At 35.9% G+C, this 26,581-nt stretch overlaps 1 protein-coding gene across 1 annotated transcript in view; it reads left to right on the plus strand.

Annotated features, from left to right (window-relative positions):
* The first annotated feature begins 8,478 nt into the window (after positions 1-8,478).
* The window catches only part of LOC117420698 (potassium/sodium hyperpolarization-activated cyclic nucleotide-gated channel 1-like), a 78,189-nt gene continuing 60,086 nt past the window's right edge, over positions 8,479-26,581 (plus strand). The window contains exons 1-2 of the mRNA XM_059024774.1: positions 8,479-8,981; positions 15,551-15,974. Coding sequence (XP_058880757.1) covers positions 8,626-8,981; positions 15,551-15,974 — 780 coding nt within the window. The 5' untranslated portion in view covers positions 8,479-8,625. The remainder of the gene's footprint in view (positions 8,982-15,550; positions 15,975-26,581) is intronic.

Here is a 26,581-nt window from a genome sequence, read left to right on the forward strand (position 1 = left end):
CCAAAAATTGCAAATGTATTACATTAAATAATGATAAAATACACACTGTTTGTTTACCTTTCATGCTGTTTATGGCCTTCTAAATAATATGAAAAACATTTCCATACATAAGCTAACAGGATACCAGACCCCGTAAGAAAAACACACAATGACCACGTGTGACGGAAATATAATGAGTTCTGGTTGTAAATCTCCCTCTCGACCTGTGAGGGCACTAAGTAGCGAAAGGGAAAGGCTTTGGACAGGTTGGCCTGACAGTTCATTCCTTGGGTCGGGAGGTCAGTCAGCCTGGAAAAAGGTAAGACTCCAGTGCAGGAACGTATTGACCTGGAAGGTAAACAAAATAGCAGCTGCAGGCAATAGAGTCAGCTGCAATCGTTTACCAAGGGGTCATGCATAATCGCATAAAAGGGGCCGGAGAATTATAAATCTTTTCCTTCACTTGGTTTTTATGAGGGACTGGAAGGACCCTGAGAGACACAGAGACTTGTGTGTTAAAAGAAATATTCGTGAGTGTGTTTGTAATTTGTTAGTAACTGTCTGTGTTTTTGAACCACCAGACGGCTAACACGAATCCGGAGCTGTAGCCTTGGGCCAGCACCAAACCGGATCACCATTGCACTAAAACTGTCACGAACTATAATAAATTGTTATCACCCACCACGAGCACTACTGCATGCACTGGGATGGGTGATCGTGGCAAGTATTATTGTGGGGCAGATAATGTGTCTTTATTATTTAGGGCTGCAATCCCTGTTTTCTGTACTCCGGGTTTTACATATTGCTGTGTATTACCGGAGCTTATTATTTGGTCACTAGACCTGGATTATAAATAAAACAACTATTTTCCATACCGGTTTACAAATCTCTGCCTGTTTATTCCTGCACTGCATCACCTCTGCACCTGTACATAATCAGCAACCACTTTGTCACACCACGTTATTTAGCTCACAGCACAAGTAGCTTTTACTCAAGTTCATAAAACAGTTGATAGAGAGATTAGTATGAGGGCATCTATTACTAAAAATAAATGAGAAATCCTTTGGATTACTGCAATTAGCACATGAGCACAATGTTTGCTACAAATCTGGATTTAACAAAGCTATGACTGTCGTTGGCACTACACACTTCTCTGGGCAGACAAATAGGCATAAACACTGCATTCTAAAATTGTTTTATTAGTATTATTATTGTTGTTGTTGTTGTGTACTACAGTTATTACTACAGTAATATATAATTGACACATTGTCCTCCATTCTTAGTCAGACTAGCTTAAATTAATAAGTATGAACTGATGAAAGATTAGGTTACAATCTTATTTTGCAGATTTTTTATTTTGTAAGTGGGTGTGACAGAGATGGCTTTGTGGTGACGTCAGACCAGGAAGAGAACTGACACACAGGGTTGCTCAGGAGGCCTGCTCTCTCTGGACCTCCCGATCAGCTCAGCGCCGGACCAGCCTACCCACACAATTGGTTGCCTACATTCTAATGAAGGAACACTTGGGGGCCAATGTAAGGATATGTGCAAAGTGATTTGCGGCTCTAAAAAACTCATATTGCTGCAAAAAATGTGTATAACTGCTGTAAAGTAGGACTTTAGCGGTCACTAAAAATGCGCCATATGTAAAGAATGGTTTCCATCTGCCATTCTGGACCAGTATGCAAATTAGTCTGTTGTCATCATTAATCCATTTAAATGATACTGAAATATATTCAAATGAAAAAAAGGAATTGGGTGGAGATTTGGAAAACTAAGTGGGCACAAAGATTATAATGAAATGTAGGGATTTTGCCTTGCACTTGGTTCAATTGCTGACAAGGTGCAAACCATTGTATAAGCAAGTAATCAAGAGCTGTATAAAACCACACACCTTCAGAGACCTGTGATTGGCCTCAGGATGGCTGCTGTGATACACTGCCTGATGCGGCGACACTTGGCTGCAAGACAGGCAAGAAAACCTTCAGAGGAGAAGGACAAGACGGAAAAGACTCAACATATTCAAACCCAGGGTCACTTTGTTTGGGATGGATTGTCCTGTCCACTTGCCTCTCCAGTGCTGTAATGTGGATAGCGGACCTCCTCTTGTTCCTGCTGCATGTCTGTGCTGCGTTGCGAGTTTTGCTTTTGTTCGCCACCTTTTCATCACCTGGTTGACTGTCCTCCTAGTAACTGACAGCATTGACTTTCTCCACTATAGAGAGCCATATGGCCTCTGGTAGCAGAAGTGGGTTGAGGCTTTTTCAATTAATTGAGTGACCTCAGCCGTAAGGACTCTCAGCTCCTCCTCAGAAAACTTTTCTTATCTTTTCTGTGTGCCAAGAGGACTTTGCTGCCCTTCTTTTGAAATTTTTTTTGTTTGGTTTGATTTTTGTGCTCCACAGATCTCATACAGTGCCTACTGCTCTCTGTACTCCTAACTCACCTCCCATCACCACTGGGCTGTAAGAGCAGCCTCTAAATAACCTGATGCACAGACGAGCAGCCGCTAAATAACGTGATGCACATTGTGGCCCTCATTATTATGACTGCAGCTCATTATTTGTGCGCATTGAGTAATTTGAATTGCTCTTAAGATTATGTAAGCCACAGTGCAAAATAATTGCCTGGCTGCTAGGCAATTTGGATTTTGCAGCTGCAATTGTTCATTCTCCACCTAGCCTTACATCAGCCCCTTGATCTCAGCTAGTGTTACCACCATTTTTTTTTTTATTTTATCTTGAAATAGAATGTTAGTCCTTTTCCACTTACCAGCAGGATACATTATTCTTGAAATTGAATGTAAATGAATTTCTTTTTAAGATGGTGTACAGTATTCAATTATTTATTCATCATTAATTCATCACAAATAAAAAAACAGACCAGGGGATGGCTTTACCACCACCTGGAAACAGGTTTTCTTGCAGTGCAGTACAAACAGCTTTCTGCTTTATAATAGTTTATACATTTAAATAAATGTACAGATTCTTACTGCACGGAAATCTAAATGTTTTAAACATTTACCAAGCTTCTGATATTATTGCACAGGCGTGGGTAAATACAATAACACAAGAGACAATAATATGTAAAATGTGAATTAAAAGTAATTATTTGTTTCATTAAAACTTGATTAATTTGTATTGTCTTTTAATTTTCTACCTTAAAGAGCAAGTAGCGGGGTTCTGAAAAAATATAGTGTTATATGTCCCTAAGTGTTGCTACAACTGTTCAAATAACGTACCTGTGATTTTTCTTTTCATTGTTAACATGCTGACAACTTTTTACACATAACTTTAAAGTCTGTTTCAAATCTGTTTTCAAAATGTCCGCTCTAGTGCACTGATAGTGTAAGGATTATTGCCCACATTGTCAAACGGTAACACAGCAATAGCGATCTATGATGTGGTACAGAACAGAAAAGCCAGAGCACTTGTTAGGCTTTTTTCAATTTATCTGCAGTGATTTAGAGGACAGATCTCAAACCCCAGTGCACTAGAGCAGACATTTTGAAAATAACTTTGAAACAGACTTTAAAGTTCTAAGTGTAAAAAATTGTCAGGATGTTAACAATGAAAATAAAAATTATAGGTACGTTATTTAAACAGTTGTAGCAACATGTGGGGACGTGTAACGTTATATTTTCCGGAACACCGCTACTTACTCTATAAGCATGAGATGCATACTGAATTAAATTTGCATTAGGATAGTTTTTTGTAGCTCAGGGGAAACTTAAAAAAGATAATTCACACTTAAACATATACATCTCTTTTTTTGTTTAGTATACAAATCAGGTCGGTGTGGTGTTTTAATTAATTACTAGGTGTTTCTCGATGGAACAAATTTACAAACAAACTCTTGTTAAACTCAAGAGATGACATTCAACAAATAGGTGGTGTGTTTCACCAACGGCAGTATCGCTGCAAACAAAATATTTTTATGTTGCCCAGCTGTGTAGAAGTGCTACGTAACGGCATAATAATTGAATTCTAAAATTATGAATAAGGTACACAAAGGAGCTTTTCATGGCATTATCTATTTAAATTACAGTTACAAGTATTAGTGATCGCATTGCATTCCAAAAATGTCTTTAATCACAAGTTCTTCTTTAGTAATCAGATCATTTAACTGCTAATGCTATTCAGAACACATTCACATTACGTTTTTACATGCACACGATATCTAGAGAAAGGCTAGTCTATTTATAATTAATTAATTATGAAACTTGGTAGTACAGCTGTCGAGCTTGTTTGTTTTTTGATACCTCTAATTTAGAATGTCTAGCTGTTATGGGGGATGAATGTTACTGATACGCTAGTTAGAATTATGGTGGGTTATTGTTTAGATACATGTCTTGAACTCCAATGTGTTTTTAAAAATGCTTCCTGATAAAAGACAGCAGTCAGATAGTGTGTTGCCTATTTATTAGATTAGATCCATGTTTAGAAGGTAAAAGACACTGCTATTTTATCATGCAGGCAGCATTTTCCATTTAAGCAGATCACTGAAATGAGTAATAGTATACAACAGCAAACTGACTGGCCAAAAAATGTAGTATGCCATGTAATCCACTAGCTGTGTGAGAGTTGTGTGCAACTGTTGGGCAACAATCTTGAGAAAGAATGAGCTCAGTGATTTCACATGGGGCATGATAACTGGTGCCCTCCAGCCTGCTCCCCCGTCAATGCTGTCTATTAAGACAGTCTCCTAGGTGTTACTGGAATGGCTAAGTCTGGAGGCAGGTCAAGTCCATTCAATTTGTTGTGACAACAGATGCTACAGTGGCCAAAACAACAGAAGCCTTCAATGCAGGATAAAAAAAAACACCTGTTTCCACTTGAACCCTATGCTGTGAGCTATGCTTTACAAACTAGTCAGTTTTAAAACATAGTATAACAAATGAGATTTCAGCTTAAGTGCTATCCTAAGATATGGAATAAAGAATAATAATATACATATAATTATACATGTAAAATAAATAGAAAGTATTCAGTAGCAATTTATGCTCCAAATACTAGATGTATAAAGTAGACACCAGTGTTTTCAGGTGTCACCCAAAACAAGAAAATTAGGATTATCTCAATATTACCTCAAATAAGGAAGCTGGACAATGTCTGGTGAGTGAGGGGGTGGATTACAAGATACGACATGGACTAGTGGGGTGACGGAGGCGGCAGGATTTAAACAGGAGACAGAGTGTGAAAGGGCACCAAGAGTATAACTCTTTAAGCATACCAACATTTAGCATGTCAAGCTGTGGTTTGTTTACATGGTCAACTTTGTTGCTGAATTCCAAAATGCTATTAACATCAAAAATTGCTTTAATGAAATCTGCTGAATATATTGGAAAGATATTACTCAAGTCATCACAATTTATCAGGATGGCATGGACTGTTATTATAGATATTGTATGCCAGAACAGCACGATTTTATATCCTGCACGTATTGCTTTCTAAACATGGACAGAACCATGTAATATTAAAAAGAATACAACACAGAATTGAGTGGGCAGTATTAATAAAGGATAGGGCGTTGGATTCAGATAGATAGGATGATAGTTAGGATGAGCAAGGGCAACTGAACCTTGTTAGTGGCAAGTCATAACACAATACATCTGAATAAGTAAGTGGAAATTGATTAGAACCAGAGCGTATTGATTACATAGTACTGACAGTAATGGAAATATTTACTGTATAATAGAAATGGAAAATACAAGTGTGGTAATATTTACAGATAATTTAAAGAGAGCTGTGCTTGCATCCTCATTCAAGATTCTTATAAATAGTCCCTATAAATAAATAATAATTTAGGTCTGGAATTACTCAATGTGAATTACTCAATGTAGTGTTACACACATCAAGTAGCCAACAATACACACAGGTTAGCAATATATAAACAATATTCAAAATGTCTGGAAGCACTAAATGTAATCATTAAATGAAATGATTTCTCAAATGTAAACTAGAAGCTTAACAGTATGTTAATCTGATTTCTGCTCAAACATACGCATTAAGATCTACTCTGACAGACAGAAAGATGAAACAGTGCAAACAGACCAAATGTGAATGTGAATATAAAAACCAAGGATACAAATGTGTGCGCAAAGGGGCACAACTGTCATGGTTTTGGATAGTGAAATCCATAAGGCTTGGGAACATACAGATACTAAGCATTAAGGGTGTCAGAATGTGTGAGTCAGTGATAATGAGGTGAGAGAGAGACAAGAAGAGCCTGCAGTCAAGGAGTCATAGGCACTCGTTATAAAAAAGGTATCAGTGAGTGAAGTGAAAGAAGCAATGTGGTCTCTAAACTCTGGCAAGGTCACTGCTTCCATCAGATTTCAGTAAGTTCTTTACTAAAACCACATTCAAATCGAATATTGTACTATATGTTAGTTGATGAGGAGAAATAAGCAGTCAAAAAGTGGGAAAAAAAAGATTTCCATGTTCCTTCTGTTCTCCTTGTAGAAGTACATCTAGTGAATTAAGATGGATCTGGATGTAACTCAGAATACTTGAGAAGAACTAGGAAATGGCATTTTGTTTGAACTCTGTAACACTTATATTATTATTATATTATTATTTTTGTGTATTTTTTATTGAATGTTTAGTTATCACCGTTACCACGAGGGAGTTGTGGAGTGGCAACATCCAAATGAATTACTCAAGCCAAGTTTTCATAAATCTAAATCATTAAGGCTATTAATCTTCTCTAGAGTCACTGGTTCAAATCATTGGCTTGAAATTAAACAAGTCTTGGTTAAAAAAAAAGTGTACGCAGAATAAAGGGATCAGCCATATTGTACAGAGCCAAGTTAAAGGTTGTGAGTATCTTGTTCCAATCAGTTACTAGTTCCCCCGTTTTGCTCATGTTGGCAGTAGTTACATTGTTTGTTTGTTTTTTTATAAACTGCCCCCCCTTTTGTTGATATCATATGGCCTTATATGGCTGATACCTCATTATTATTATTTATTTCTTAGCAGACTCCCTTATCCAGGGCGACTTACAATTGTTACAAGATATCACATTATTTTTTACATACAATTACCCATTTATACAGTTGGGTTTTTACTAGAGCAATCTAGGTAAAGTACCTTGCTCAAGGGTACAACAGCAGTGTCCCCGACCGGGGATTGAACCCACGATCCTCCGGTCAAGAGTCCAGAGTCCTAACCACTACTCCATACTGCTCATTCCCGTTTAGTCACTTAACCTTGTACTGAAAAGTAGACACATTTTCTGACATAAGCTAAAACCAAATGGCCAAGGCAGAGTCATCTTATCTGAAAGTGCTGGGCACAAAGGACAATTAGATGTTATGATACTTTTGTGGTAAATGATTGTGCTGAATAAATATGATTGGACTGTAGTCTTTGAAAGCAGACACATACAGTAGTAGGTTACATATTGCACAAGTCAATTATTATTGTGTTGTACCCCAGAAAATAAAGATGATATCATGTAAATGTTTGTCACCATGACCTGGAGTCTCATGCTCTCAGTAACTTGTATGAAGGCGTGCCAAAACCAGGTTGCATAACGACTTGATGACTGGTTCTCCATATATAGCTAAAAATGTGTAACATTGTGGCACTGAACAGAAGCTCTGAGTATGTATGCATCCCATGCAGAACTCCAGACATGCTTTAATAATATAAATGTACTATGTTTTGTATTATTTTAGTTTAAAATGGCAGAAAATAGAAAATATTTACTCTTAGAAATCAGAAAAGACAGGAGAAAATTGAATATAAGAAACAATTCCAATAACTGTCCTGGTCTTTTCTAAATACATGGTATTATCTTGGCATTTGGATTCATATAAGACAATAATATAACTGCGGGAGACCTTAGAAATATCAATGTAGTTGTAGAAACTGTCAAGAAAGACATGTACGCAAGGACTATAATTAGTGGTTAAGGACATGTTAAATTAATGTGCTTTGGATAGGAATGTAATAGATAAAAAGTAGAACAATACACAGCAGAACAGCAATAAAAAATGGTTGCAAGTGGTCAAATGGTTACAAATTATATAATAAAATATAAATACAAAAAGTGATTGATTAAAACTAAACACTGAGATATAAGGCCATGCATGTCACATGATAAATAATAGACCTGACTATGTGATTGCCATTACTATTAAAATGAGGGTGCTATAACAGGTCAACGCCGGCTCAGTAATGTAAAATATACCTTAAAGCTACTTTCGGTTGGTTTACAAAACCAGAAAATGCAGCCAACTATTGCCTGATTAAAATCGAGCCTACAGTGCACCATTTTTTTAAAAACATATATAGAATGCGTAGTTGTGTGGAAACACTTATGAAAGATTCTATGCTAATACTAATGCAAGCTGTTATTCCTTATCAGTCTGCGCCCCACACTCACCCAGGCAGGAAATCAAGCAAGAACACTGAAATTTCCATTTCTAACAGTAGGTGGCAGTAGCCTAAGACATCTGATCTGGTGGATTCACCAGAACTCGTAGCCTCGGTTTGCAGCAGTTGCACAGCAGGCAGTGGAGCTGATCAGTTGAAGGGCATCAAATGAAACAAGAGGAGAGCTTGCAGCGGGTCCTCTTGACTTCAGTGTGGAGCAGCAGCAGACTGTCTTCGAAGCAGGAAGACATTACATTTTGAAAACATGGCAAATAAATCCAATTCATTCTCCAACAACAAAGAAGAGAAATCAGATGGAAATAATGCATTTCAAAGGCAAGATTCGATACAGAAGAACAGTATGGGAAGCCAGAACATAAAAGACCATGTCAATTCCGTGGGTTTTAAGATGGATCGGGAGGAAGCCATGGTTGGGTTCGATGATCTGGACGGGGCAGCGAGACAGCACGGCTTCATGCAGAGGCAATTCGGAGCCATGCTACAGCCCGGGGTTAATAAGTTCTCCCTCCGTATGTTCGGCAGTCAGAAGGGGGTAGAAAAAGAACAAGAACGGGTCAAAACTGCTGGATACTGGATTATACATCCCTATAGCGATTTTAGGTAAGGAATCGAAAGTCACCTTCTCACGCCGTTGCTCACATTCAGTTTGCTCTCTGCAGTAAAACAGATTTACATGGTTTAATGTCCTCATTTTAACAATGCCGATTTGCAAGTAATATAATCTACTTAGATGACTGTGAATTGTGTGTGTGTGTGTGTGTGTGTTTGTGTGTGTGTGTGTGTGTGTGTGTGTGTGTGTTAGTGCTGTATTATTGTATCTGGTGTGGTTGAGTTTTAAAAATGAGACGTCCTTGTGGTTCAAATTGATGAATGGCATCTTGCATCATAGCAAACAAGCACATAAATAAATACACAAGTAAATAAATACAATGGGAATCACATGTTTTGGTATCACTAGCTTAACATATATTTTAAACATAAAATAATATATTATTATTAGCTTAATAATAATAATTTGGGCAAAAAAATGCACTAAAATGAACAGACATTAATATTTCACTATGTGTTCCGAATGATATTGGTAGGTCAATTTATTTAACATTCTTAGCTTGGAGTCCTTTATTGTTTCATCCTTTTTTGCAGATTACATTCGATATCTCAATACTAGTTTTCACCTGTATCGCATTAGCATGATGCTGCAACACCTCCCTCTCTGCATTCTGAAACACTTCAGAAGCGCTATAGTAAAATATTCTACTTTCATACACGGTGTCAGCATTTACTCGGGTTCTTTTTACGAGGTTGGCACAAATAGCTACGTTATATGGCATCTACATGTCGTAACTCCGTTCAGTCCAGATCATATATACGTTTTGCTCACACTATTTAGATTTAATGTTGAAAATCAAATGTTGTGTAAAATCCGTAGACTGATTGTAAAATGCGTTTACAGTAAAATAGTTTATGTTTCAATCTGCTACCAATTTTATGGACACCATCTATTGTTTGCCATTTACAATATGTCAGAAATATTCTATAATTGAAATTACCGTTACCACAAACATGATATGCACAATACAATATTCAAGGCGCCACAAACATGTTTGTATGAGATAGGAAAGATATGCAACATATATAATTCTATAAACACCGAGTCAATGTAATCAAAAGCTACATTCAAATTACATTTGGATCACATTCTAGCATTGCGCAAATACATGTGTCACATAATTGGAGATATGAAAAACTGCATTGTCGTACAATCATCGTGGAGTTTAATTTACAAAAAACAGACAGATATTGGAAAGGTTTCTATAGCATGAGTAATTCTTGGCAGACCCTTAATTGGGAGCTATCCGTGGTGCTGAAATTCTTTCGATTCACAATGAGGATGATCTACTGTACATTTAAAAAATAAATATCGTTTGAGACATAGAGGAAAAGCCACTACAGTTCTAGTGAAGTGCAACTCAAAGAGTAAGAGAGCTTTTATGTAAGCGACCTTCTATGTGATATTCAATTTTGACGACTCCCACTTTGCTATGTGGTGAGCGGGTTATTACTACCTACTGTAGTCATTCCTGCAATAAACCGTAATCGATCACCGCAAAATAGTCCACCCCTTTGAACCACCTGACGCTAGTATTTAAATCGACGGTGGACTGGGATTAGAGGAATACTGTCCAGCAACAGTCTGAGATTAGCTACACAATGCCTTATACATCGCAATCTGAAACAATTAGACATACCCTTGGTTCGGTAAAAGAACGCAATGGCTTAATTAAATAATTAAATGGCACAATTACTTCCTTTATAGTGCGAGTAAAATATGACATCATTAAAATGCGTTTGTGTGTGTTATTAACAAAAAAACAAACAATATTACAATCTTTTTTGAAAACTCACGCATAATTGCTTGAGCGTTGTCCTTAGGAACGACACAGAACACAATTATGGCGTTTTATCGCAATTACTTTACGCTGCAAATGTACTGGTCCTGAATTTAAAAAAAAAAAAACAAGGCTGAGTTAAAATAAATAATGTTTTATCTTTATTGTACTATAGCACCCCCACACCCCAACCCCCTTGTGTTGTAAGGTTCAGTGGAACCTATTGTATAGACCTGCGTTCAACTTTTTCAACGGGAATATTTCAACTAGATGCAATTTGTCTTAAAAAATGTTTGAATTTTGTACAGTACTTTCATTAAAAAATAGTTTAAATTAAAGTGTTTCTTTTATAGATAGATAAATAGTCTAGTGTCGTTTTACAGGTTCCTCCTGTAATTGTACATTAGTAAATAATGTAATAATTATTAATACTGACTGAAGTACAATATTCGGGACACATAATCAAAGTATGTAGATGTCATATTTATCAGTTGCTATTTTATGCACTTCACACTACAATGTTATGTACTTTCAATTTATTATTTTTTTTTTTTGGGGGGGGGGGCCTTTTGGGATAAAAAAAGCAGTGTAATTTAGCAGAATAATTATTTGGGAGCTGGTATGGTCTTGTTGGTAGTTGTTTTGTGGGAGGATTTGTGGGTGGAGTTCAGCTGAACAGTTTAGTTATATTTTATATTTCTGTATTTTGGATTAAAAAAAAAACTCAGTAGTAGCAGAAGCATCGAAGGCTAGTTAAAAAAAGGAAACAACCAGGTAAATCTTAATAATCTTTTGTTTTAGTCTGGAGAGATTTACATGTGCATTATTTTTACAGAGATAACATATAATTAAGCCAGCTGACAATAGTACATACAGTAAATACTGAATGTGTCTTTGCTACTTGCAGCGTTTATCCATTCAATTGCATTTGTGCCTGTCAGTTATGAAATGCGGCATCTGGTCTACTATAGGTTTCAAAATATCAGACTACTTCTAATTAATGAGGTTACTTTTAAAGGGATGGCACGCATATATACTTTTTTTTTATTGATTTGAAAGTACAGTATAGGATGTAAATAACATTTTCAGTTTTTTTTTAAGTAATCTCCTGAACTGGACATTACCCAACTGAAAAAGTATGTTTCTTATTACAGAAAATAAAGCCTTGGTAACAAATAGGTTTTAAAAATGTACAGCTGGCAAATAATATTAATTATTTACATAGCTAACTATGTTTCATAGAAGAAATTGCTCCATATTATTATTTTTGTTTTAAATAATAGAAAGCTGTAAAGAGGAATGCTTTTTAGAAACAGGGCACAAGCTAGTTTACTTTGTAATAGGATTCTTTTAAGTGTCTATTTTAGTGCATGTGCATTCCAGCTTATCACTGCTTTGTGCATTTAGGCAAGTTCACTGAAGCTACAGCTCCCACACTAACACTTTTTCCCATCACCTTTAACCTCTACATAGTAGGGCTGATTTAAAAAAAAAACTACTACTTTAGTACTATCATGCAAGTCACTTTGGAAATCTATTTACAGTTTAACCTATGTGTGAGCCTGTCAAATGAAGATTCTGCTTTTTGTACAGATACCTTATCCTTTACGGAGACCTCACACTCCCCAAAAATCAAACAGAATTAGTATGATTAAAGATTATAAATGTGTGTATGATCAGTGACTTTATATTTTAAAATGGTGATTCGTATGTTACAGCTTAAAAAATAGCAGTCGGGTATTTTGCACATCTACCCATTAAAGCGTATAGTTTTATAGGACGTACGATTGTACAGCGGGTTAATGCACATTTTTTTGTACCTTCAATAATTGTGTCACAATTTACTGTTAAAGAGTTAAAATTTGATAGCTAGGTAGAAACATTTATCTGGGTAGGTTGGGTGTATACCTCTAGTTTGTATCTGGCTAAGGTCACAAATGAAATGGATTTGGTCAACAGTGTGCATTAGTCAACATCACATAACTACTACGCAATCCGACACGGCTGACAGTCTCTGGACTGCAAGGGATTTTCAGGTCAGGAATAAGTGTGCTTGCAGAGATACCAGAGTTAGGGGTGACATCAGGCCAGAAAGGAACATACAGACAGGCAGTACTGGCGGGTCAAAATGAGACGCTGCAGCGCTCAGTGTTTTATTAAACACACAAACAAATAAAAAGTTGAACGAAAACAGCACACGGCACTTTGGGCCAAAATAAACAGACAAACAAAAACAGACTAACACTAAACAAACAGTGGACGAACAGACAAACACAAGTACAGTGCTGGTGCTTCCAGCACGTTGTTGCAATTATTTATTTTCTCTTACTTTTTATTCTCCTCTCCACACCCATTTTCCACAAACACACAACCCTGAGTGAGTGCTTCATGCCTCTATATATACAGCTGTGCCAAGATTCAATTACTAATTAATCATTCACTTGAATCTCGGCACGTGAACTAAATTGTGCAATCCCGTGCTCACATACTATTACATACTTTATCTGCACATGAAGCGATTATGCATCCCTGTGCCTAAATACAACTATATATTTTAAATCACTCATGTTACACAGACCCATTTATATCCCGTGCACCAATACATATACACCAACATTAACACACCACACACAACATATAACACAAAATACTAGGGGCGGGTCACACTGCCACAACATATTTTTTTGCCAACAAAAAAGGAAAGAAAAACTGCTGCAAAAGATGTCCCACCCTCTTTAAAAGAACAGCCATTTACACTTTTGCATAAAATAACTGTACAACCCCTATTCAAATAATTACTGCTTTTAGTGCAGGGTGATGTAACAAGCCTGGTGTTAAGCCCATGTGTGACAAATTGGAGATCAACAGAGTTGCATTAACCTTTGCACTCCCACAGAGGAAAATCATAGCACTTCTGCAACTAACTGGTCAGGCAGCCTACAGTTCAGGCAGAGAATTCCCAGACCTGGGCCCTCACCTCCAGAGCCTGGGCCCTTGCCTCTAGAATCTCACAGAAAGTTAGTTCAATATATTGTATGAATATTTGCCTCAACTACTTATTTGTAAGGGGTCTGTGGTCAACCTGAGTCTACACTCATGCGATAAATGTTAATTTGCTATTTATACCACATCAATATTATTTTTTTAAAGTAGAAGTGGCTTGGAGAATCACATTGACCCAAGTGAAGTCACGTAAAATGTAGTAAATGCCTCTAGAAATACTGTTTATGTATTGTTCAGTTAAAAGACTTAAGCTACAATAAATAATAATAATAATAATAATAATAATAATAATAATAATAATAAAACATAAGGGACCATTGAGTTGATCTGAAAATAAATATAAATGAGAATAGAAATATAAATTAAGACACTACTTAGATAATTAAAATAGCCTATGAAATCAAACATATTCAGTAACATTGCACCTGGGTCTCTTTAGTGTGCTGTATTCTGTCTGCAAAAATGTAAAACACCAATGAGGGTCCAATTTTCATTATTTAAACAACATCTGTATTTAGATCTGCTACCAATTAGTTTTGTTTTCTTAAGTGGCTCTAAGAATTACTTCATAATTTGTCCTTTTTTTTAGTTTGTTTCTTGCAAAGTTAGTGCTAATGCAAATTGAGAAACTAGTTCTCATGTACGGTGAGAAATGATGGCAGTGCCAGTTACAGTGAGATGCCATGAGAGCTCTGCAAGTTTACCTGAAGCCTGACCTGAACGTGCCCTGCCATCAGTCCTGGGCCTCTCTAAGCCATTTGTGGCCAATCATATGGTGGTTTTGTCATGCGATTAATGTCAGACACATTCAAGAATCACCTTGTTACCCACTAAGAGCTTTGTTTGCCCAAACATATTTTAGTAACAAAAGCAACAATTTTGGAAAGAGAAAAATAATTATTTTGCTGTTACCTATCATCAATCATTTAGTTATGCTTGTTCCCTAAAAAAAAGAATGTTGCAGATTCATCTTAACTTTCAGGTGGTCTAACGTCTGTTCCATTTTAACAACCTTCTGCTGAGTCTGATGTTAATTAATTGGAAATTGAGTCTTGACAAGAGTGTAATGGTTTAAAACCTAGGTAGTTATATGACTAAGGAAATGACTAATGTGCCTGATTGATAGGACTGTAATAAGGACACATAATATATAACGCTAATGGAATGGAAATGATAGCGAAAATAATAAGTCACGACACAATTGTAATAAATTGTCATTTAACAAAGCAAACTTTGAAAAATTCACCACAGATCCAGCTCCACATTTGCTCAACAATAACCTTGTGAAGGGTATGAAACTGTCTAAAAGGTGCTATTAAAATGTTTTATTACTTAAAAATGGCAGCTCTCATCATGAGCTTATATAGATTCAAATGTTGGCATAATATGAAATCGTGTTCCGAATAAATTCATAATTTTACAATGTATAGCAATTAGTAACTGCCTTGTATTGATATTTTTAATAGGAAACTGACAATGGTTTGAAATCTTAAAACGGTTCTTATATCTACCTAGAGTAAGTAGCAAGTAGTAAATAAATAAATACACAAAGGCGTTTTGGTCTCTAAAACCTTCTCATGTCAAGACCATAGTGTCCATTTTCTTATTATGTTTCAGGTTGCTGAAAACTGATTATGTGATTTGTTTTACGACTGTTTGAATACATTGAAGACAGTGTTTCCTAAGGGAGTGGTTGTAGTAATATTGCAGTGTTGCTTAATGGATGGTGCGGTTGTTGAGACTAGTTTTTATTTGACTACTGTTTTTTCTTTTTAGGTTTTACTGGGATTTGATCATGCTCATAATGATGGTGGGGAATCTGATAATCATACCTGTTGGAATCACCTTCTTTACAGAACAGACAACCACACCGTGGCTTGTGTTTAATGTAGCCTCAGACACTATCTTCCTTGTGGACCTTGTCATGAACTTCAGAACTGGGATTGTCATAGAGGAGAGTTCAGAGATCATTCTGGACCCCAAAGTCATCAAGATGAACTACTTGAAGAGCTGGTTCGTTGTCGATTTCCTCTCCTCCATACCAGTGGATTATATCTTTCTAATAGTAGAGAAAGGGTTTGACTCGGAAGTTTACAAGACTGCCAGAGCACTTCGCATTGTGAGGTTTACAAAAATCCTCAGTCTCTTACGCTTGCTAAGACTTTCAAGACTCATAAGATACATACACCAGTGGGAAGAGGTAAGATGTGTTTTATTTTATTGTTATGCTCAAATGAGTAATACTGATGTGATGATGCTGACTAGAAAAGAACGCCTGTTTAAAAAAGATATATATATATATATATATATATATATATATATATATATATATATATATATATATAAAACCAATTATTAATAGTAATAACATTATTATTGCAAATTGCAAAGACTAAATAAAAAAAGTGTTTTTAGCCATGACCTCCACAAAGATGTTAAAGATGGTCTTATGTGGTTTTAAGGTGACTTTGACTTATGCCGAGATGTGAACTAACTATGTATAAAGGGTGTTGTAGTGGGATATTTTATTTTAGCCAGGTACAATTTAAAAATGTGAAAGCAGTTCAATTTAAACAACAAAACAAGATGGTGGTAATTACAAGTCATGCTGGTCTATCTAAATAACATGCAGCATATGTTATCTACAGCTCAAGTGCTTAAATTAAGCTGGAGTTATGTTACGATGCCAGCAATGCAATGCAACTTCTTACTGTAAAAAGGGATAAAATAGAGAATTCACACTACCATACCTCCCTGTAATAAACCACAAGGTCAGCTGTCATTTGAACAGACATCATCTCTCTGCAGCAAGCACAAATGAACTGACATGCTGCGAGTGCTGGCTGGGAGCGGTCTGCCATGAATATCACATATTGGCATTATTATTATTATTATTTATTTCTTAGCAGACGCCCTTATCCAGGGCGACTTACAATCGCAAGCAAATACAAATACATTCAAGTGTTACAATATAAGTCATACAATAAGAACAAGAAATACAATAAATCACCATGTGATGCATTCTTTCATTTCAAATAAGCCTTACTGGCAGCTGTAGTGGTTGCATAGAAAAAACAATGATATGGCAAAGAGCTAGTGTACCGAGACGAAAACTGGTAGAGTGTATTCAGAATTTACTTGGTATTACCGTACCGTACTTAATTTTAATGCACTATATATAGGTGTAGATCTAACACCATTATACTTCAACTTTTAATTACACTATGTTATCCACAAAAAACAGAGTTAAGTTAAATAAGTTAAAGCTTTTGACCTCAAACTCTAAAAGAAAAAAAAACTCCAAATACATTTCTAAAACTAATATCAAACATGTTATTTTCAAGCCTGTACATTGAACACATGTCTTATTTCTGTCTATTTAAAAACATGCAGTTGTCCTGTGGTGATGTTGCTAGTTTACACCGAAATTCCTTGAAAAACTAATACAGAGCCACTGTCATGTCTGTCAATTTGATTCCTAGCACAGATACAAATAAAATACTTTGACTCTCTATGTCTATCTTTTAGTAAAAAAAAAAAAAAACACATAATATTAGCATCTTTCCTGTGTACATACTACTGAATTTAATATTAATTAATTACAGCATTGTTTCCTAATACTTTACTATTTATTGATAGGTCATTTGGGAATAGGCCAAGCATAAATAACCAATCGGTTTTCAATATTCTCCTTAATCAGCCTCTTATGAATGACGTTTTTATGATACACATTTACTCTGCATTGTACAGAAGAACATAAGAACATAAGAAAGTTTACAAACGAGAGGAGGCCATTCGGCCCATCCTGCTTATTATTTATTTCTTAGCAGACGCCCTTATCCAGGGCGACTTACAATTGTTACAACTTATCACATTATACATTATTTCACATTATACAGATATCACATTATTTTTACATACAATTACCCATTTATACAGTTGGGTTTTTACTGGAGCAATCTAGGTAAAGTACCTTGCTCAAGGGTACAACAGCAGTGTCTCCTGGGATTGAACCCACAACCCTCCGGTCAAGAGTCCAGAGCCCTAACCACTACTCCACACTGCTGCCCTGGTTGTTAGTAGCTTATTGATCCCAGAATCACATCAATCAGCTTTTTGAAGGATCCCAGGGTGTCAGCTTCAACAACATTACTGGGGAGTTGGTTCCAGACCCTCACAATTCTCTGTGTAAAAAATGCCTCCTATTTTCTGTTCTGAATGCCCTTTTATCTAATCTCCATTTGTGACCCCTGGTCCTTGTTTCTTTTTTCAGGTCGAAAAAGTCCCCTGGGTCAACATTGTCAATACCTTTTAGAATTTTGAATGCTTGGATCAGATCACCACATAGTCTTCTTTGTTCAAGACTGAATAGATTAAATTATTTTAGCCTGTCTGCTAAAATTATTTATTATTTTAAACCTGGGATAATTCCGTCGCTCTTCTTTGCACTCTTTCTAGAGCAGCAATATCCTTTTTGTAACGAGGTGACCAGATCTGAACACAATATTCTAGATGAGGTCTTACTAATGCATTGTAAAGTTTTAACATTACTTCCCTTGACTTAAATTCAGCACTTTTCACAATATATCCGAGCATCTTGTTGGCCTTTTTTATAGCTTTCCCACATTGTCTAGATGAAGACATTTCTGAGTCAACATAAACGCCTAGGTTTTTTTCATAGATTCCTTCTTCAATTTCAGTATCTCCCATATGATATTTATAATGCACATTTTTATTGCCTGCGTGCAGTACCTTACACTTTTCTCTATTGAATGTCATTTGCCATGTGTCTGCACAGTTCTGAATGCTGTCTAGATCATTTTGAATGACCTTTGCTGCTGCAACAGTGTTGCAACTCCTCCTATTTTTGTGTCATCTGCAAATTTAACAAGTTTGCTTACTATACCAGAATCTAAATCATTAATGTAGAGTAGGAATAGCAGAGGACCTAATACTGATCCCTGTGGTACACCATTATTATTTATTTCTTAGCAGACGCCCTTATCCAGGGCGACTTACAATTGTTACAAGATATCACATTATTTTGACATACAGTTACCCATTTATACAGTTAGGTTTTTACTGGAGCAATCTAGGTAAAGTACCTTGCTCAAGGGTACAGCAGCAGTGTTCCCCACCGGGGATTGAACCCACAACCCTCCGGTCAAGAGTCCAGAGCCCTAACCACTACTCCACACTGCTGTACCCTTGAGCAAGGTACTTTACCTAGATTGCTCCAGTAAAAACCCAACTGTATAAATGGGTAATTGTATGTAAAAATAATGTGATATCTGTATAATGTGATATCTTGTAACAATTGTAAGTCGCCCTGGATAAGGGCGTCTGCTAATAAATAATAATAATAATAATAATAATAATACACCACTGGTTACCTCGCTCCATTTTGAGGTTTCTCCTCTAATCAGTACTTTCTGTTTTCTACATGTTAACCACTCCCTAATCCATGTGCATGTATTTCCTTGAATACCTACTGCGTTCAGTTTGAGGATTAATCTTTTATGCGGGACTTTGTCAAAAGCTTTCTGAAAATCTAAATAAACCATGTCATATGCTGTGCAATTATCCATTGTCGATTTTGCATCCTCAAAAAAATCAAGGATTAGTTAGACACGATTTCCCTTTCCTAAAACCATGCTGATTGTCTCCCAGGATACTGTTACCATATAGGTAATTTTCCATTTTGGATCTTATTATAGTTTCCACAAGTTCACATATAATAGAAGTCAGGCTTATTGGTCTGTAGTTACCTGGTTCAGTTTTGTCTCCCTTTTTGTGGATTGGTATTACATTTGTAATTCTCCAGTCTGTCGGTACAACCCCTGTGTCAAGAGACTGTTGCAAGATCTTGGTTAGCGGTTTGTAAATAACTTCTTTCATTTTTTGTACTGCATATACAATATGTTATTATCACCCACAATATCTTTATTAAACATTAAAATAATATTATGTGGATAAACAATTTTAATAGTATAATTAACCATGGAATTAGATGTTCAGATTCAGGTGTTCAGAATATGGTGACACACATACTAACTACCGGTAAGTTACAATGGAATCAGTTCTGTTTCTTAAATCTCTGTTGTCCTACATTCCCCAGTCTTAGTACTTCTAAGCTTGGGAACAGGAGTTTTATATGTGCATGTACGTAGAGCTTCACACTAGCTACGTATAGCCTACTTAACATAATTATCAGATAACAATACAGTAGCTGCTGGACTAACAGTGGTGCTGCCATTTTATGGTAGGGAGATACTGTGCTAGACTGACAGCTTAGGCCTTCAACAAACCTCCTATGTAGAGAGGGTGTGAAATAGCTGTTGTCTATTTAAGGCAATCTAAAAATGGTTGTCACTTTGACAGTGCATGTGACCTGCCAGATTTGTCTTGGGCACAGCTTAGTACATTTCCATTTTTATACTACTGATTTTAAATAAAGATGTATTTGATACAATTGATGTTTTGTTCCAATTTGATAGAGTAGTTATAGTAAGATTGTATAGTGCCTGCCCAGAAGCGTGTGTGTGACCCCCATCCATTGCAATGCAGCCCACCACCCTAACCACTGAGTAACTTACTTACGGGTTGTTTGGAAACCTGTGTGCAGATTTGTAGTCAAGGGGTATACTAATGTTCAGTGATGAACTACTTTTTTGGTCACGTTTTCTTCTTTAGAAAACTAGTTTATTGCCCAAGGGTGCACAAAGGAGAACCGCAAGTTCATTTTATTGCAAAAACATTATTACTGGGTAATTTGTTATGCTAAAGGAGCAGAGTGCATTGTAAGGGAGATGGGTTGTTAATTGAAAGGGCACGAAGTGAAAGTGTATTAATATCTCAGGGAAAGAGAGATGCTTAGGCATTTCAGATTAACTTGTATTTATTGCTCCAAGAAACAAGAGTTTAGATATTACAAAAAATACTGAATTTACTTGCTTCATCAATCCAGTCCAATCACATTGACACAGTGCAATAATAAAATAGCAGAACCTTGTGCAACTAAGTCACCTTCACAATGTAATTTCAACACACGATTGACATTTAAAAGGGTTGAGTTAATTCTGCTTTTATTAAACCTTTATTAACAACCTTATTCTAAGGGGCCACCTGGATATGACATTTTGTACTTTCTTTATGTTGGGTTGTGTGAGATTAACACCAATTTGTCATTATTGTACTAATTATTATTATTATTATTGGTAGTAGTAGTCGTAGTAGTACAAATAAAACTAACATTCAACTTGTATAGGATATATATGCATCACATCTCTCTGCATGATCGGTCAGCACAGCCTTACCATTTTTACTATATTTGCAGCCTTACCATACAATAGCATTTAAAATAAATAAATAAATGATAGTGAAGAAAATAAACTCTGGAGTACTATAACTGTGATAGAACAGAATGTTTCAGTATGTGTGAATCCTGGCATGATTCACAGTAACTGGCACATTCAATTTGTGATCAGGCATTTGGCATCACAGGAGATGTGCAAATTTCTGCTTATGAAGGGATGGCTGCCACCAGCAGGTGCCTCGGGCACTGATTTAAACTCAGGAACTGGCTGCTGTAAACTGTGCGAGGTGTCCAGAGGCTCAGGGGCTCAGTCAGTATTGTTGTAGTTGCAGATTTAAATAAATTATAAAGTATCCCTGAGGATATCCAACAGATAATGGTCAGGCAAACACACCCACCACCATGTCTATTATAAGTTACACACTGTGAGTAACAGAAAATAAGATTTCTGATGGACCAGTAAAGTTAAAACTAATAAATACAAATAAATCTGAAAAGCCTTGACTATTCCTTATTGGTGATGTCAGGGATAGTCAAATCTGAACACTGTACACTGAGGGGGTGAGAGTAAATGTGAAAATCTGGACTATGTAGGCAAACTTGAGTTGTCAACATTTTGAAGACTACAGTTTTGAAAGCTGGTAGACAGCATGGATTAATGTCATATTTTAACAGAAAGAAAGCACATTTTACTGTGCAATTGTACACTGGGGCACAGAAGCGTTACATCTTTTTAATTATTAGTTAGAGACACATAATAAACATAAAAACAGCATGCATATTGTTGTACTGGATACGTGTTTTAGAAACAGTTAAAGCAGCATACGCTCTTGCTAGAAGAAGAGCAGTGGGGATGTGAAATAAGCAATTTATGCTAAGCAATAGAACCACCTTCTGGCTGAAGGTTACACACTCAGCACTTAGACAACCGGGAGGCTTATACTTTGATCACTGCAGCAGACTTTCCACGGTCACTTCAGCGCCTCTTAGTAACTACTGTAACCACTTCAGATTCTTTGTCTTAACAGGCGATATACTTTGTGTATATCATGTTTGAATATTTCTCTTAAATATTTAATGGCTTAAAAATAGGAAAAATCATTAACCATTTTACAAGTCAGAACAGTAAGCCAGGGACTGACGAAGCATGTTTAAAGCACTTTTCATATGCGTGAAAAGAAGTATCATCTTAAAATCAGTTTAACCATTTTGCTTATAAATTATATAATAATATAAATGCACATGCATGGCTCTAAGACTCAACCATGTTAGGCATTACCTAATAATGTTTTTGTGAATGTGTAGCAGATAATTACAAGACTAACTTTGGTTCAGCTATTGTAGTTAGATAAGTAAAGAGATTACATTAATCTGGCCTATTTTTAAAATTAAGCCTTCACTTGACCAAGAGCCTGTGTGGTGCCACATGCTACTAAACACACTTGGTTAACCCCTCCCCAGGGTTTTTTGTTTCCATATATCGACCTGAGACATTCCAGTGCTTGTGAGAAGAAAACATTTTTTTGGATTTTGAAAGGCAGCCATAAATTCTCTGAAACAAGCTGAAATGAAAGCACTGTCATTTTGTGTGTATCTGTTCCATTTTATACCAGTATGAACTCTTTAGTGTGCAGACAGCAAATTATGATTATCAAGCCTCTTCTATTCATTCCCTTTATGGTGAGAAAATGGTCCAAACAATGTGTGATTTAAAACATTTTTTAGAAAATGTTATTACTATTGACTGCCCACAAATTCAAACTGAGAATCATTGAGGAGTTAACATAAGCTTTTATTAAAATCAACAGTATTGCATGCACAGTTTATGTTGTTAATTATGTTACATTCATACTGTATAAAGGCTGAATGTAGTATTGCCATCGTGAGGCCATTGCAGGTTTATTAACGTCATTTCCTGATGCCGGTGCCTATACAGTCACTGAGGGGAATCTGATACAGTAATTGGTGTTGAAACACTTGTAATTAAAAGCAATTCACAGTACTGCATTGCATTAACCATAAATACCAGAGGAAATGCTCATTTAGATTGGGGGAGAACAAAATAAAATTGGTGCCTTAGTAGAAAATATTAGAAAACAGTACATGTTCTGCACTTAGGAGTGTTTATTGTTTTAAATAGGGTTATGCAGCTAACATCTAAATATTTCTTAGCCAAATAACCCATATACTTGTTTCAAATGTTAAACAAAAAAGTTGTAATGTGATATATTAGATATATTTCATTACACTAAATTTAGAAATAAAAAAAAAAACACAATACAAATAATAATAAAATAATAACCCCATATTCATTAGTTACTGTAGTCGGTATTAAGTTTTACATTTAAAACATTACTGAATATAGATTATGCAGACCTAGCTTGAAAAGCCATTTTGTCAAACAAACAAACAAACAAAAAATATAGCCAATACTACGACTACGACTACTCCTAATAATAATAATAATAGTTATTATTATTGTAATAATACACATGCAGGAGGAAGTACAGTTAGTTATTGCAGAATAATGTAGTTTAACATTATTATATTTCAATTCTAATGGAATGATTCTCCAGTAGCAAGTTATGCATGTAAGGAGTATCTGAAAGAATCAGCACTGGTTACTGTTATTGAAACAGCTGCTGGTCTATGAATATCCCACGTGTTTGGATAATAATATCAGGCCACCTGAGGTCTTTTATCAGAACCATCCTGGCTTGCAGTACTCAATGGCCTTTAATCTTGCTCTTACGCTGGCTGCTTCTCAGCTTGCCTGGCAGCTTGCTCCAAAGTCTCCTTTTTGCAGCCCTATAGCTTTTCGTGTTTTCCTCTTGGTCTCCACCTTATTCCCACGGTCTTCAAGCATTTTTTTGAGGCTACAGTTTAGTTGAACTCAGAATTACTCAGAATTCCAAATGCAATTTAAGTGGTCCAAGCTTCCTTGTTTCTATTTTCCATATTAAAAAGTCAAATTTTAAACAGCTTCTTTTACAATGATATGCATTTAATTTTTTTAATCTTAATGAATGAATGTCTATGTACCTTAACATTATTCTAAATGTATTTATTGTATAAATCATGTATGTAGAGCTAAGATATACTGCAGCATTTTACTGGTACCAGTATTTTTAAATAATATAGGTGTTAAAGGTATCTTTTGGTAGCTTATTTCTAGTAAATGTCTTACGGTACCTTTACATGTACCATACTGTTTTCTAACAAAGTGGTCTGTATTGTTGTTCACCTCTCAGAAGTGATATACATTTATATTTATATATTAATGTACAGTATTTATGTAAATGTGGTTGTAACTCTCTAAGAACCTATTCTTTAAAAGTATCAGTACCACAGAACTGCAAAACACCAATGATCTAATAATCTCACCAGTTTATTGGTGTTTCCAGATCAGCTGCTCCCATGAAAGCTGCTTCCTTTGTTTTATTCAGCCTACTCAGTGGTGATGGGTGACTTGCATTGGACAGGTGTTTTACTGCACTTATAAACAGGATGAAATACAAAGGGCTTGAAGCATCAGGTTACTTTTCTAAACCAATACGTCAGTCATAGCTACTGTACAAATCACAATTAGCCATGTACAGCTAGTAAGGACTATCCAAGGTCATTGTAAAAGAATGATTTAGATGCCCTTTTTTTGTTATCTTGATAAAGTATTTCATGTGAAGCTATGCTTCCAAAGCCATGACGTATAAATTATTATTATTAGTTTATTTAGCAGACGCCTTTATCCAAGGCAACTTACAAAGACTAGGCTGTGTGAACTATGCATCAGCTGCAGAGTCACTTACAACAACGTCTCACCCGAAAGACAGAGCACAAGGAGGTTAAGTGACTTGCTCTGGGTCATACAGTGAGTCAGTGAGTGAGCCGGGATTTGAACCGGGGACCTTCTGGTTACAAGCCCTTAACATAGTTAACATAGAGTGATTAAAATTAGAAAATCATTCTGTAGAACTTTAACAAAATACAAATAGCATGTAGTGAACAAAGAAGAATGCAGTTATTTATTTTTTTCTGTAATGCCTGTTTAATTGTCATTGCAAATGTTTTTTGGGATACTGTGCATCTTTGCATTCTATATTCTGGAAAAGGATGTTTCCACAAATCTTCAGTTTTGTCTTGCGTGTGTTTTTAAAACAGGTTGTGGTGAATGCAATGTGATGTTAGTGTTCTTCTGGGATATATTCAAGAGAGGGAAGGACTGAAAGTAATTTGAGGGTTGTTTGGAGCCATGTTGTTAATAGTTAAAGATTATGCAGGTTCAAATGTCATTTTTATTTCTTTTTTGCATTTTCTTTGTTTAGGTGTTTGCAATCATTTTGACTGGTTCGAGGTCTGTTGCTCTAATATTTAGTTATTATTTATTATTATTTATCTATATTATAGTTATATTTATTATTATTATTATTATTATTATTATTATTATTATTATTATTATTATTATTATTATTATTATTATTATCTGGCCTTCAGCTTGTCTGGGAAATGCTAAGTGCCAGCCCTGAACCGCCTTCTTCATTACAGTCAAACCATGTGACTTTCAACTGTGTGTGCCCAATATGCTCTCTGTCCATATACATGTTGAGCTTTACTGGCAAAGTTGAAAGGTAAAATTGTCACAAGATTTGAATGGAATGATGCTAATAGCTTACTGGTTTTAAAAGCATACAAGTCTGATATTATATATATAACGTATTGAATCCTTTCATTTTTAAATAGGATTGCTTTTCTGTCCTGCTGTAGACTGTATATAACATATTCCTGGTCCTGTCAAAAGCCTCTTAATGTGTTTGTTCACAGTATCTATCTGTTCTCTTTCAAAGCACTCTCATCTTTACTCTGGAAGAAGATTTGTGAACAAATAAAAAATAATTCTGTGCCAAAGGACTAGGATTTTAAATCAAGCATTAAACAAATGCAGTAACTCCACTCCAGTAGTGGTCCAGTTGGATTTGTGTTATATAGCTTGTTGGCATCTCTTAAATGTACTCCTCCCCATTTACTTGAGGTTCAGAGGCAGGGATGCAGGCAGCCAATCAGCCTTGCAGTTTCAGGGCACAGTCTCGTGAGAGTCAGGCTGTTTCTGCCTTTCTCAGGCTCTTAGCTTCTCGGGCATTGCACGCAAAGTTAGATACTGAAGCATGTGCTCTAGAGTAAAATGCAGTGGAAGCAGCTGCAGTATTTATGGATTGTTCATCTATTTAGCTCTATATAAACACACAGAACATTGTAAAATATACCAATTGGCCATACCCAGTGTTCATTGAGTGGCAAATATACTAGATTTAATTCTAAACCAAATATTCTTACATCTCATTAACATAACCCCATAAGCCACTATCATTTTGTACAAGTTTTACTTTCACTTGGTGTATCCCTCCTACTTTTTTTCTGCTGGTATGATCTGCTGTCTCCTCTTCGTCTACTCTGCAATATTGTTTTCATCTGGGGGGAATATCTACTGTACAGAAAAA

The sequence above is a fragment of the Acipenser ruthenus genome, chromosome 1 (genome assembly GCF_902713425.1).
Source record: "Acipenser ruthenus chromosome 1, fAciRut3.2 maternal haplotype, whole genome shotgun sequence".
In the NCBI taxonomy this organism is placed as follows: domain Eukaryota; kingdom Metazoa; phylum Chordata; class Actinopteri; order Acipenseriformes; family Acipenseridae; genus Acipenser; species Acipenser ruthenus.